General features: G+C 43.4%; 1 protein-coding gene across 1 annotated transcript in view; it reads left to right on the top strand.

Moving 5' to 3' along the window:
* LOC144694428 (inactive carboxypeptidase-like protein X2) overlaps positions 1-12,688 on the top strand; it is a 233,290-nt gene that overhangs the window by 205,776 nt on the left and 14,826 nt on the right. The window contains exon 12 of the mRNA XM_078564823.1: positions 11,034-11,173. Coding sequence (XP_078420949.1) covers positions 11,034-11,173 — 140 coding nt within the window. The remainder of the gene's footprint in view (positions 1-11,033; positions 11,174-12,688) is intronic.

The following is a 12,688-nucleotide window of genomic DNA, read 5'->3' as shown; positions in this document are numbered from 1 at the left end:
GACATCCCAACATGCTTTTACTCCCAGTGGATTACCTTTTGTAAAGTGTAATCGGTGATGTGAATTGCAAATTTCCCAGAGCTCAGTGATTAAACACTGCATAGCGTCACATTGTGCAATACACAGTAGGGAGCTCCTAAATTTGGCCCTCGGCTTGTGCTAAATAAGGTGGTCTCAGCCAACGTAGCAGTTCTGGAATTAAAATGGCTTGGCATCCCTTGTCTAAAACACAGGGAGATCTACGGGTACTTCTATTCCCAATTACTCTGCAGTAATCACTGCTGGAAAGCAATTTGTGTGGTCATCAGCTGAAGATAGTGTCACCCACAATTGAATAGCCTAGCAGCCCTCGCTACATAAACTCGCACATGAATAATAACCATTCGGGCAAGGCCCCAGATGGCTGCTATCACCCTTGATACTATACACAAGTCAGAGATGAGAGGAAGGGAGACATTTTGGGGGAGAAATTGGCATTTCATTGTTCCATATGGTATGTTCTCAAGAAATGGATAATAATTTCACTGTTCAATGCAAAGTAATTTACAACAGTGACAGAAAATAGACAGTGACTAGACAGAGGTGATTTACAGAGATAGATGTGGTTCAGGTCTCTAGTTCATGTACAAATCAAAAATAATGATGATTCCCATTCATGTAATTTATACCATTACCCTGCCATTTTACATTATATGCATAAAATACTTTTGCTTCACATGGTTCATGAAAAATAGTGGTGTTTTGTAAATTAACTGTACAGGAACAGATGTTTTTGTAGATTATGTTATGCCACAGATGTGATATAATATAAAACTGATATTGGCAACACCACATTATATAAAGCTTTGAATGGTGGCTTACATGGTTATTTAGTACAGATTGTAATATAAATTGTCGATAGAATGAAATAATAATACACAAATGTGAATTATGAGTTGGCATTCTAGAATTAATTTATAGATCACTCTCAATGATTGTAGTGTTTAACCTCTGTTTATAGAATCAACAGAATGGTCTGGAATTTCCTCAATCTAATTCACACCATAATTGCACCATTAGTTACATGTTGCTTTCAGTGATTGCTCTGACAGGAAGTTACACACCAGTTCCCTACAGAGCTCATTTGTTTATGCTGGAATAGAAATATCAATATAAAACAAGTTGAACTTTAGTGTGACCAGGAGAGCTTCCACAATATAAAAGTGCTCTACAAAGACCATTCTTCATTGGCATGCTTGGAAGTAGAAGGTAAAAGTGCCAGCTGCTGCTTCTCTCATTCCTTTTTAAAAAATTTCTATTCTCAGTTGAGTAGACATTGAACCTCATTACCCTATTATGCAAGGGTAAGACAGGTGCCACAAGGCCCATTTTTGAGGCCAAACATCCTGCGACCAAAGGATGCCTCAAAAACATTTGAGCCAAGATTGAGTTGGACTATTTTTCACTTGGTGGCTGCCTAAAACAAGCACTAGGTCCTATAAATGTCTATATGCTGGGTCAAGTACATGTTTGAAGACCTCTAACAAATGCTAATAAAATGAGCAGTAAGATGTTTTGTACCTTGGAGATATGCAGAGATGATACATGCCAAGTTTTATGTGTGAACAGAACTTTATTATAAAAGATTTTTTTAAATGGCTGCAGCCATAAGCTTCCAGTTGCTTTCAGCTTCCCTTCCTCTATAACCACACCTACAGGCTTGACTAACAGCACACAGCAAAGAGAAGAGTCAATGGACACACACAACCAAACACTGAACAATTGAACACAAGCAGGGCTGTTGTTGGACCTACACAATTCAAGGTTTTTAAATGTTCACCGACTTTAGGTTTTGATCTTTTTATAATTAAAATGCTCTAACATGCTATGATATCAAATGCTGCCCTGATGGTGAGTGCAGTAAATCCGCTCCATCATCTCGCTCTCTTGTTGCCAACATCTAATTACAGACCTGGGACGTGCCTTACGGCTGCCGTTGGTGACATCAGTGGCCCAATACTCATGCTTGTCAAATTCATGATCTACTTGCAGAGGAGTCAGCAGCTCATGCGTAACATGGTAATAAGGACCAATTTTGGGCTGGCCTCAGGCTCCATGTTTGAGGCAAGTGTTGCCCAAAATAAAGCCTGGAGAGCTGACCATTGTGCCCATTGGACAGAAAATCAATACAGTCAGGAAGAGGACCTGCAACTTCCTTATTGACCACCTGCAAGTACTCATGGAGGAGATTCAAATGAGGAGAGACTGACTTCTGGGGAACAGGACAGCCAAGCCAGCAGGATCTTGGATCATAACGCTTGTAGGGTGGTAGCACTGGCACTGAGTGCTAACTCTCTATCTCCCAAACCCAGATCAATGTGATCAGATTGAGAAAGGTAAGACACTCCGTTTCTTTCTTGTCCACCCTGAGCACTTACATACCAAAAGCTCTTAAAGCAGCACTAATCAACTGACGTTTCACACTGCACTCAGCTTCAGGGCACCTCCATTGTGCTATCCTGCTGTACACATGACTCCCTAAACATGCAGCAACTGACTAATGTATCCCTGACACATGCTTCACCAATTTGGCACCTCTAAACCTACACTGCTTGCACATCAGCTCTGCAATAACACTTCAAACACAGTTAATCAACTGCACATCTCACAGATATTTTCTATTTCCTTGCAGGACAAGTTGGTGCACAATACCTACCAGAGACAAACCACTGGAAGGCCGATACCCAGTCTGAAAACCCTGATCCTCTTTAAGGAGAGGGCCACCGAGCTCCAGGGCTGTGACCCTTGCAGATCCAGTCCAGCAGCAGAAAGCAATTGAGAAAAAGGGGAACAGCTCAAAGAGGAAGAAGGTTTGGGCCTCCATCTTTCTGAAGGCCCAGATGTCAAGAAGGAAGACCAGGGCTCTATTTTTCTATCCTCTGCTGAGAGCACATCATCCACTTCGACATAACACCTATGTCATATGACTGACATGTTCAAAGAGCTAGTGTAGAGATTGACGGTGGGGGGGGTGGTTGGGCAGGGTGGACGGGAGCTAGTTAACAAATGTCAGGATAGCTCATTGAGCGAGACAGAAAGCATGTGGAACCCATAATAATGGCAGATGGGGAAAGTTAAAGCCACTTCTCCACAAAGTCTGAGTAGAAGAATGCCAATTGGACTTCAGAGTTCTGGAACCCAGACATCAAGTGTCCTTCCCTCACAAGGCAAACAACATGAAAGGCAAATGTGTGCTGTGAGGATGATATCCCATTATTTGTAGTATCTCATAGGAATTGAGTGGAATGTGTAAATATATAGCATATAACAGCCTGGTTCAGGTCTGCAATAGCTCCCCAGGAAAGAGACATACAGGGACCATTTGAGGTTTTCACCTTCATGTCAGCATGACTGAAGTTCTGATGACACTCGAGGACACATTGGGGTCTCCTTTAATTCTGCTTTTCATTTGTTGGCCAATCCAGTGAGTCAGTGCATGCAGGATTTGATGCCATCATGCCAGCCATCCAGCTGATAACTGGGGTTAAGTGGAAGGGTGATCCTTGTAGTCCAAATGCCTGTCTCTCAGTGCAGCAGGATCCACCAGAACTCTGTCCTTCTCCTGAAGACTACCATACCAGTAGCAGGCAAGAACATGCTACCCGGGAGCACCCTCCAGAGGTACAGCCAGCTGTGATTTCATGACAGGAAGCCATTAGTCAATGGACACCTCAGTTTCTTGACCCTTCAGTCCAGTATCAGAAGCTCAGTACGTCCCACCTTCCTGGCACTCAGGGGACTTTTTAAAAATTATTCTTTCATGGGATGTGGGCTTCGCTGGCTGGGCCAGCACTTATTACCCATCCCTAATTGCCCTTGATAAGGTGGTGATGAGCTGCCTTCTTGAAACGCTGCAGTCCATGCGGTGTAGGTACACCCACAGTGCTGTTAGGGAAGGAGTTCCAGGATTTTGAACCAGTGACTGTGAAGGAACTGCGGCGATATATTTCCAAGTCAGGATGGTGAGTGACTTGGAGGGGAATTTGCAGGTAGTCGTGTTCCCATATATCTGCTGTCCTTGTCCTTCTAGATGTTAGCGGTCATAGGCTTGGTAGGTGCTGTCACAGGAGCCTTGGTGAATTCCTGCAGTGCATCTTGTAGATTGTACACACTGCTGCTTCTGTACATCAGTGGTGGAGGGAGTGAATGTTTGTGGATGTGGTGCCAATCAAGTGGGCTGCTTTGATCTGGACGGTGTCAAGCTTCTTGAGAGTTGTGGGAGCTGCACTCATCCAGGCAAGCAGAGAGTATTCCATCACACTCCTGACTTGTGCTTTGTAGATTGTGGACAGGCTTTGGGGAGTCAGGAGGTGGGTTACTCATCACAGGATTCCTAGCTTCTGACCTGCTCTTGTAGCGACAGTATTTATATGACTAGTCCAGTTCAGTTTCTGGTCAATGGTAACCCCCAAGATGCTGATAGTGGGGGATTCAGTGATGGTAATGCCATTGAACATCAAAGGACGATGGTTGGATACACTCTTGTTGGAGATGGTCATTGCCTGACACTTGTGTGGCGAATATTACTTGCCATTTGTCAGCCCAAGCCTGGATTTTATCCAGGTCTTGCTGCATTTGGTCATGGGCTGCTTCAGTATCTGAGGAGTCACGAATGGTGCTGAACATCGTGCAATTACGAAGCGAACATCCCCACTTCTGACCTTATGATGGAAGGAAGGTCATTGATGAAGCAGCTGAAGATGGTTGGACCGAGGACACTACCCTGAGGAACTCCTGCAGTGATGTCCTGGAGCTGAGACGACTGACCTCCAACAACGACAGCCATCTTCCTTTGTGCTAGGTATGACTCCAAACAGCGGACAGTTTTCCCCTGATTCCCATTGAGTCCAGTTTTGTTAGGGCTCCTCGGTGCTACACACTGTCAAATGCGGCCTTGATGACAAGACCAGTCACTCTCACCTCACCTCAGAAGTTCAGCTCTTTTGTCCATGTTTGGACCAAGGCTGTAATGAGGTCAGGAGCTGAGTGGCCCTGGCGGAACCCAAACTGGGTATCAGTGAGCAGGTTATTGCTAAGCAGGTGCCGCTTGATAGCACTGTTGATGACCCCTTCCATTACTTTACTGATGATGGAGAGTAGATTGATGGGGCGGTAATTGGCCGGTTGGATTTGTCCTACTTTTTGTGACCAGGACACACCTGGGCAATTTTCCACATAGCCGGGTAGATGTCAGTGTTGTAGCTGTACTGGAACTACTTGGTTAGTGGCGCGGCAAGTTCTGGAGCACAAGTCTTCAGTACTATTGCCGGAATATTGTCAGGACCCATAGCCTTTGCAGTATCCAGTGCCTTCAGCCATTTCTTGATATCACGTGGAGTGAATCGAACTGGCTGAAGACTAGCATCTGTGATGCTGGGGACCTCCAGAGGAGGCTGAGATGGATCATCCACTCAACACTTCTGGCTGAAGATTGTAGCCTTATCTTTTGCACTGATGTTCTGGGCTCCTCCATTATTGAGGATGGGGATATTTGTGGAGCCTCCTCCTACAGTGAGTTGTTTAAGTGTCCACCACCATTCACGACTGGATGTGACAGGACTGCAGAGCTCAGATCTGATCCGTTGGTTATGGGATTGCTTAGCCCTGTCTATCACTTGCTACTTATGCAGTCTGGCGTGCAAGTAGTCCTGTGTTATAGCTTCACCGGGTTGACACCTCATTTTTAGGTACGCCTAGTGCTGCTCCTGCATGCCCTCCTGCACTCTTCATTGAACCAGGGCTGATCCCCTGCCTTGATGGTAATGGTGGAGTAGGGGATATGCTGGGCCATGAGTTTACACATTGTGTTTGAATGCAATTTTGCTGCTGCTAATGGCCCACAGTGCCTCATGGATGCCCAGTCTCGAGTTGCTAGAACTGTTTGAAATCTATCCCATTTAGCACGGTGGTAGTGCCACACAACACGATGGAGGGTATCCTCAATGTGAAGGTGGGACTTCATCTCCACAATGACTGTGCAGTGGTCACTCCTACCAATACTGTCGTGGACAGATGCATCTGTGGCAGGCAGGTTGGTGGGGATGAGGTCGAGTATGTTTTTCCCTCATCATCTGCCGCAGACCCAGTCTAGCAGCTATGTCATTTAGGACTCGGCCAGCTCGGTCAGTAGTGGTGCTACTGAGCCACTCTTGATGATGGACATTGAAGTCCCCCACCCAGAGTACATTCTGCGCCTTTACCACTTTCAGTGCTTCCTCCAAGTGGTGTTCAACATGAAAGAGCACTGATTCATCAGCTGAGGGAGGATGGTACATGGCAATCAGCAGGAGGTTTACTTGCCCATGTTTGACCTGATGCCATGAGACTTCATGGGATCTGGAGTCGATGTTGAGGAATCCCCGGGCAACTCCCTCCTGACTGTATACCACTGTACCACCACCTTTGCTGGGCCCGTCCTGCCGGTGGGACAGGATATATCCAGGGATGGTGATGGTGGAGTCTGGGACATTATCTGTGAGTTATGATTCCGTGAAGATGATTATGTCAGGCTATTGCTTGACTAGTCTGTGAGACAGCTCTCCCAATTTTGGCACTAGCCCCCCAGATGTTAGTAAGGAGGACTTTGTAGGGTCGACAGGGCTGCGATTGCCGTTGTCATTTCAGGTGCCTAAGTCGATGCCTGGTGGTCTGTCCGGTTTCATTCCTTTTTTGTAACTTGGTAGCAGTTTTATTACAATTGAGTGGTTTGCTAGGCCATTTCAGAGGGCATTTAAGAGTCAACCACATTGCTGTGGGTCTGGAGCCATGTGTAGGCCAGACCAGGTGAGGACGACAGATTTCCCTCCCTAAAGAATATTAGAACTGTCAGATGCAGCACTAAAGTAGGTGGTAGAAAGGGACATCTAGACTGGGATGACGCACAGTGTTAGGAAACAACAGAGTGAGTTATTTATGATGGCTGCTTCATACATTGTTTTCTCTAGGAACTGCACTTTGATGCAATATTAAAAGGCTTGTATGGTCCTATGAGACTAAGAGCTCTGCCTGTTGGAAAATTGCTTCTGACAGGGCAACCCAAATCAGACATGTTCAAAGATGGCACTCCTGGGAGTGCTGTGAGTCAGTTTAAAGTAAAGTTTGCATAAAAATGCCTTTTGTTATGAAGTATTAGTGCAGGCCTCATTGAGATAAAAGTCAAAATAATTGCTGGGAAACTCACAAGAAAATTACAGAAATCAAAGAAAATCTGTCCTCAAACTGCACCTGATTTCAACTGCATTGAAATCAGGTGACAGTGACAGTGCAACGGTGGCATTAAAGCAGGAAAACTCTTGCCAGCTGTGCCATTGAATGCAGTGGCTATGGAAATGAGAAGTACAGGGAAGAGGTCGAACAGGGTGGCTCAACTTGCATGCAGAATTTTTTCAGCGCGAAAGTGGCAGAGGTCGCATACACACAAGTTTCCTCACTAAAAACGGGACATGTGCTACACTACAGTTTTAGTATAAAATATGAGGAAGTTGCAGGTCAATATCTTACCAATGACAGTGACTGCAAGATATGCTTCCAATTACATCAAAGCTACCACAATTGGCTCAAAAAAGAACACCATTAAGTCAGTGTTACTGACGCCTCTGATCAAATGTTTGAACTTTTAATAGAAACTTGACGCAACTGCATAATACATCTGGCATGTGAAAATCTGCAGCACAGAGCAAACTGATGAGCACAAATTTCTTTGTCACTAACAACCTAACTAATCAAAAGTCATTATCTAACAAAAATCTCACAGTTTTCACTCTTTGGAAAAATGTTACTATCTACAATATATTAAAAATCTTGTGCCCACACTCACTTCTGTCTGCAAAGCCTCACTTTCCATTCACGTATTTTTGTTAACACTTTTCTATCAGTTTTTCCCACTATAAATTACTATGCTCATGTTTGTAATGGAAACTATCTGTGTAAACTTGCTGTGTTATTGCACTTCAGTTTTACATCTCCCAACTTGTGTCAGTCACTACAGAGAAGCTTTTGTGTTGCAGCAAGCACTAATTCTTTGTTTCCGATATTGTCAGTTTTGCTGCTTAACCATCATAGTAATACACAATCAAAATATTTGATTAAAATCAGGTACATTGTTGCCTTGGGGATGGAATTACATCTGTATACTGTGACCCAATTATCCCTTACCCTCTTAACCCCACATAATGCGAGATCAACTAGAATATATTAAAGGTCTGGGGGACAAGTGTCTCTTGTTCCGCTGGTTACATCTATGCAATCTGGGTGGAACAATCCAAACCAACAGAAGTATTAAATGTAAGTGAGTTACACCCAAAACTGCTTACGGCCATGTTTTCTGAGACATTTCACACTGGTTCAACTTCAAAGTGCCCAAGTCAGCTCCACTAACTGAATTGGCAATGCCCCCAAGTTACAATTACGAGATTATGCCAATGGCATTGCTTCACGAAAGCTCTTCAAATTATGCTTATTTCCTTTGGCACGCAGGTGCTAGTAGGCAAATTTTAAAATAGTTATCATATAAAAATATTTAATTTATAAGAAATTGAGTATTAAATGATTCAGTGTAGTTTTTAAAAGTCATTTCAATGATTTCTAATTAGATTATTCACAGCAGAGGACTGATTAAAGGATCCTTATTGAAAAGACTTATTTTTTTCTGATAAACTCATTTTCAGCTTTTAATAGAACTGCATCAGATTACAACTCAAATATATAAACCAAACTCCTGATTATTGTAAAATAAATATCCATCTGGTTCACTAATGTACTTCAAGAAACAATCATCCTTACCTGGTGGTACATTTGACTCCAGAACCACAGCAATGTGGTTGCCTGTTACTCGCCCTCTTAAACAGATTAGCAAGTCACTCAGCCCTATTAAAACATGCAATGGTGAACAACAATGAGAATAAAACTGGACTGACCACCTGGCATTGACCCAATCACCTGATTCAGACACAGCAAAGGAACGCCAAGCTCAGTCAATCCTGCAAAGTTCTCCTTACTGACATCTGAAAATTGTTCAAAACTTTGGAGAGCTGTCCCACAGAGCTGTCAAGTAATAGCTTACAAAATTATACCTTTCAGTCAATGTCCCAAACTTCTCCATCACCATCACAGGGTATGTCCCACTGGCAGAACAGAACCCACCAGAGGTGACAGTGCAATGGTATACAGTGGTGAGGGAATAGCCCTAGGAGCCCTTAACATTGATTCTGGACTCCTATATCTCATGGTATCAGTCAAATATGAGCAAGGCAACTGCCTGCTGATTACCACCTATCACCTTTCTTCAAATTAGGAAATACAGCTTTTCTATGTTGAACATTACTTGGAAGAAACAAAGAGGGTAGCAAAGGCACAAAATTAATTCTGAGTGAGAAACTTTAATGGCCATCACTACGGACTGAATGGCTGAGTCCTGAAGGACATAGCTGCCTGACTGAGCCTGCAGCAGATGATGAGAGAGCCCACAAGGGTGAACAACCTACTTGAACTCCTCCTCACCAATATACCTGTCACAGATGCATTTGTCCATTACAGTATTAATAGAAGTGGCCACCATACAGTTCTTGTGGAGACTTCACACTGAGGACACCCTCCATTGTGTTGTGTGGCACTACCATTGTGTTAAATAGGATAGATTCAAAACAGACCTAGTAGCCCAAAACTGGTCATCCATGAAATGCTGTGGGCCATCAGCAGCAGCAGATTCTATTCAACCACAATCTGTAACCTAATTGCCTGACATAGTTCTCACCATTACCATTACCCTCAAACCACGTTCCATAAGGAGTGTGGAAGAGCAGTCAGGAGCAGCAGCAGGAGTGCTTATAAATGAGGTGTCAGCCTGCTGAAGTTACAACGCAGGACTACATTCAAGCTAAATAGTGTAGTCAGCATGCTGTAGATAGAGCTAAGCAATCTCATAGTCAACAGCTGTGACAAAATTGTTCTGACAAAAGGTCAGCAACCTGAAATGTTAGCTCTGTTTCTCTCTCCGCAGATGCTGCCTGACCTGCTGAGAATTTCCAGCACTTTCTGTTTTTATTTCAACCATTTCAACACTCTCCTGGCCGGGCCTTCTATCTTCTACCTTCTATAAATTTGAGCCAATCCAAAATTCTGCTGCTTGTACCCTAACTTGCAGCAAGTTCCATTCAGGCACCATCCCTGTTCTCACTGACTGACTATAGCCCTCAGTCCAAAACTGCCTCAATTTTAAAATTCTCATCCTCATGTTCAAATACCTCATCCTTCCCTACCCCTGTAATCATCTTCATCCCTTCCAGGTACTCTGAGTTCTTCAACTCTGGTTCCTTGTGCCCCCCTCCCCCTCCCATCCTCATTTCCTTTGCCCACGGTGGCTTTAGCCTTGGATTTCCAGCCTCTGGATTTCCTTTCATAAACCTTTCTGCCTCTGCTCCTCCATCTCCTCCTTCAAAATGCTCCTTAAAACTTAACCTTTTTGACTAAACATTTGGTCAGCTGCCCTCATGTCTCCTTCTTTAGATCTGTGTCATTTTATACCTGATTAAACTCCTGTGAATTGCCTTGGGATATTTTACAACATTAGAGGCACAATATAATGTAAGTCGTTGTTGACTCTACCATACCCTTTAATGTATCAGTTCTAGATATAGAAGTTTGATTCCGAAAATTCAGTGATCAAGAAATAACCTAAAGTAGCGAAAGCACAAACATTTTCTTTTCGAATGTATTCACAATGTAATGGCAAACAGCAACCATAACAGTTTATTTTCCTCAATGTATTTTGAAGAATGTTAACCAGTGTATATCTATAACAATGTGAAAATGTTAGTATTCTATAACAGTACAATGCAAGTAAAATATATTTAAATAAGTTTGAAATTGAAGTAAGTGCTGAAGAATAAATGTTAGCAAACCATGGAACTTTGATTTGAATGAAATATTTCTATGATAATTGGCCAGATAATTATTAGGCAAATGTTGTTAAAATAAAATTATTTTCTTTTTCAAAGGTATGAATGACTTCAGTTATCTGCACACAAACTGCTTTGAAATCTCTATGTATGTGGGCTGTGACAAATTCCCTCATGAGAGTGAACTGCCAGATCAGTGGGAAAACAACCGAGAATCCCTCCTTGTTTTCATGGAACAGGTACATTATAGAAGAGTCATTCACTGTACTATATATCCACAAATATGAGTAACTATTTCTGGATAGAGGATATAATACCATTCCAGTGCAAGACAAGCTGGACTGGACTGGGTGATAGTTGTGGACAAAAAAAACATGAGGTCGCTTATCAGTTAAGGAGTCACTGGCTGATGTCAAAGAGACGGCAACCATTTTGAGGCTCTGGCTTGATTTACATTGAAGTACGAGTTTCCAAACATTCCTTTTGAAACAGTTCACAGGATTAAGTCTGACCAATATCGAGTTTCTATACTTTGTAGCAAGGTGAGTGCGGGGACAATGTCATAATTACAGAGTGTGGTGTGGGGATGGTGCCGGGGCGGGATCTCCCTGCCCTACAGATTAACTTTAGAACTATACAAAGCCAAGCAAGTGTAAGTTTATCAGCCACACAGATGATCAGAACATATTTGGCATGCACTCTGACCAATTGCAACTAAGATGTCAATGGGTATCTCAATTTGCATCTTAAAAGCAGCCAAGAGTCTGAAATAGGCTGTAGCTTTGGGCATCTAGTAGTAAGCTCTTTTCAAAATGGCGATAAATGCTTGGTAGGGCTTAATGGAGTGGTAAGGTTAATGACCCCATTTCACAGAATCACACAGTACAGAAGAGGCCCTTCGGCCCTGCGAGTCTGCACCGCCACGTGAGAAACACCTGAACCTACCTACCTAATTTACCGGCACTTGGCCCATAGCCTTGAATGTTGTGACGTGCCAAGAGGTCATCCAGGTACTTTTTAAAGGATATGAAGCAACCCGCCTCCACACTCTCCCAGGCAGTGCATTCCAGACTGTCACCACCCTCTGAGTAAAAAACTTTTTCCTCACATCCCCCTAAACCTCCTGCCCCTCACCTTGAACTTGTGTCCCTTCGTGACTGACCCTTCAACTAAGGGGAACAGCTGCTCCCTATCCACCCTGTCCATGTCCCTCATAATCTTGTACACCTCGTTCAGGTCGCCTCTCAGTCTTCTCTTCTCCAAAGAAAACAACCCAAGTCTATCCAACCTCTCTTCATAACTTAAATGTTTCATCCCAGGCAACATCCTGGTGAATCTCCTCTCCAGTGCAATCACATCCTTCCTATAATGTGGCGACCAGAACTGCACACAGTACTCCAGCTGTGGCCTCACCAAGGTTCTATACAACTTCAACATGACCTCCCTACTTTTGTAATCTGTGCCTCGATTGATAAAGGCAAGTGTCCGATATGCCTTTTTCACTACCCCACTAACATGCCCCTCCGCCTTCAGAGATTTATGGACACACACGCAAGGTCCCTTTGTTCCTCAGAACTTTTTAGTGCCATGCCGTTCATTGAATACTTCCTTGTCAAATTACTCCTTCCAAAGTGTATCACCTAACACTTTTAAGGGTTAAATTCCATCTGCCACTTATCTGCCCATTTGACCATCCCATCTATATCTTTCTGTAGCCCAAGACACTCAACCTCACTGTTAAACACCCGACCAAT

The sequence above is a fragment of the Cetorhinus maximus genome, chromosome 20 (genome assembly GCF_964194155.1).
Source record: "Cetorhinus maximus chromosome 20, sCetMax3.hap1.1, whole genome shotgun sequence".
NCBI lineage: Eukaryota > Metazoa > Chordata > Chondrichthyes > Lamniformes > Cetorhinidae > Cetorhinus > Cetorhinus maximus.
Note: the sequence above shows the minus strand (reverse complement) of the source record. Positions and strands in the feature narration are given on the sequence as shown.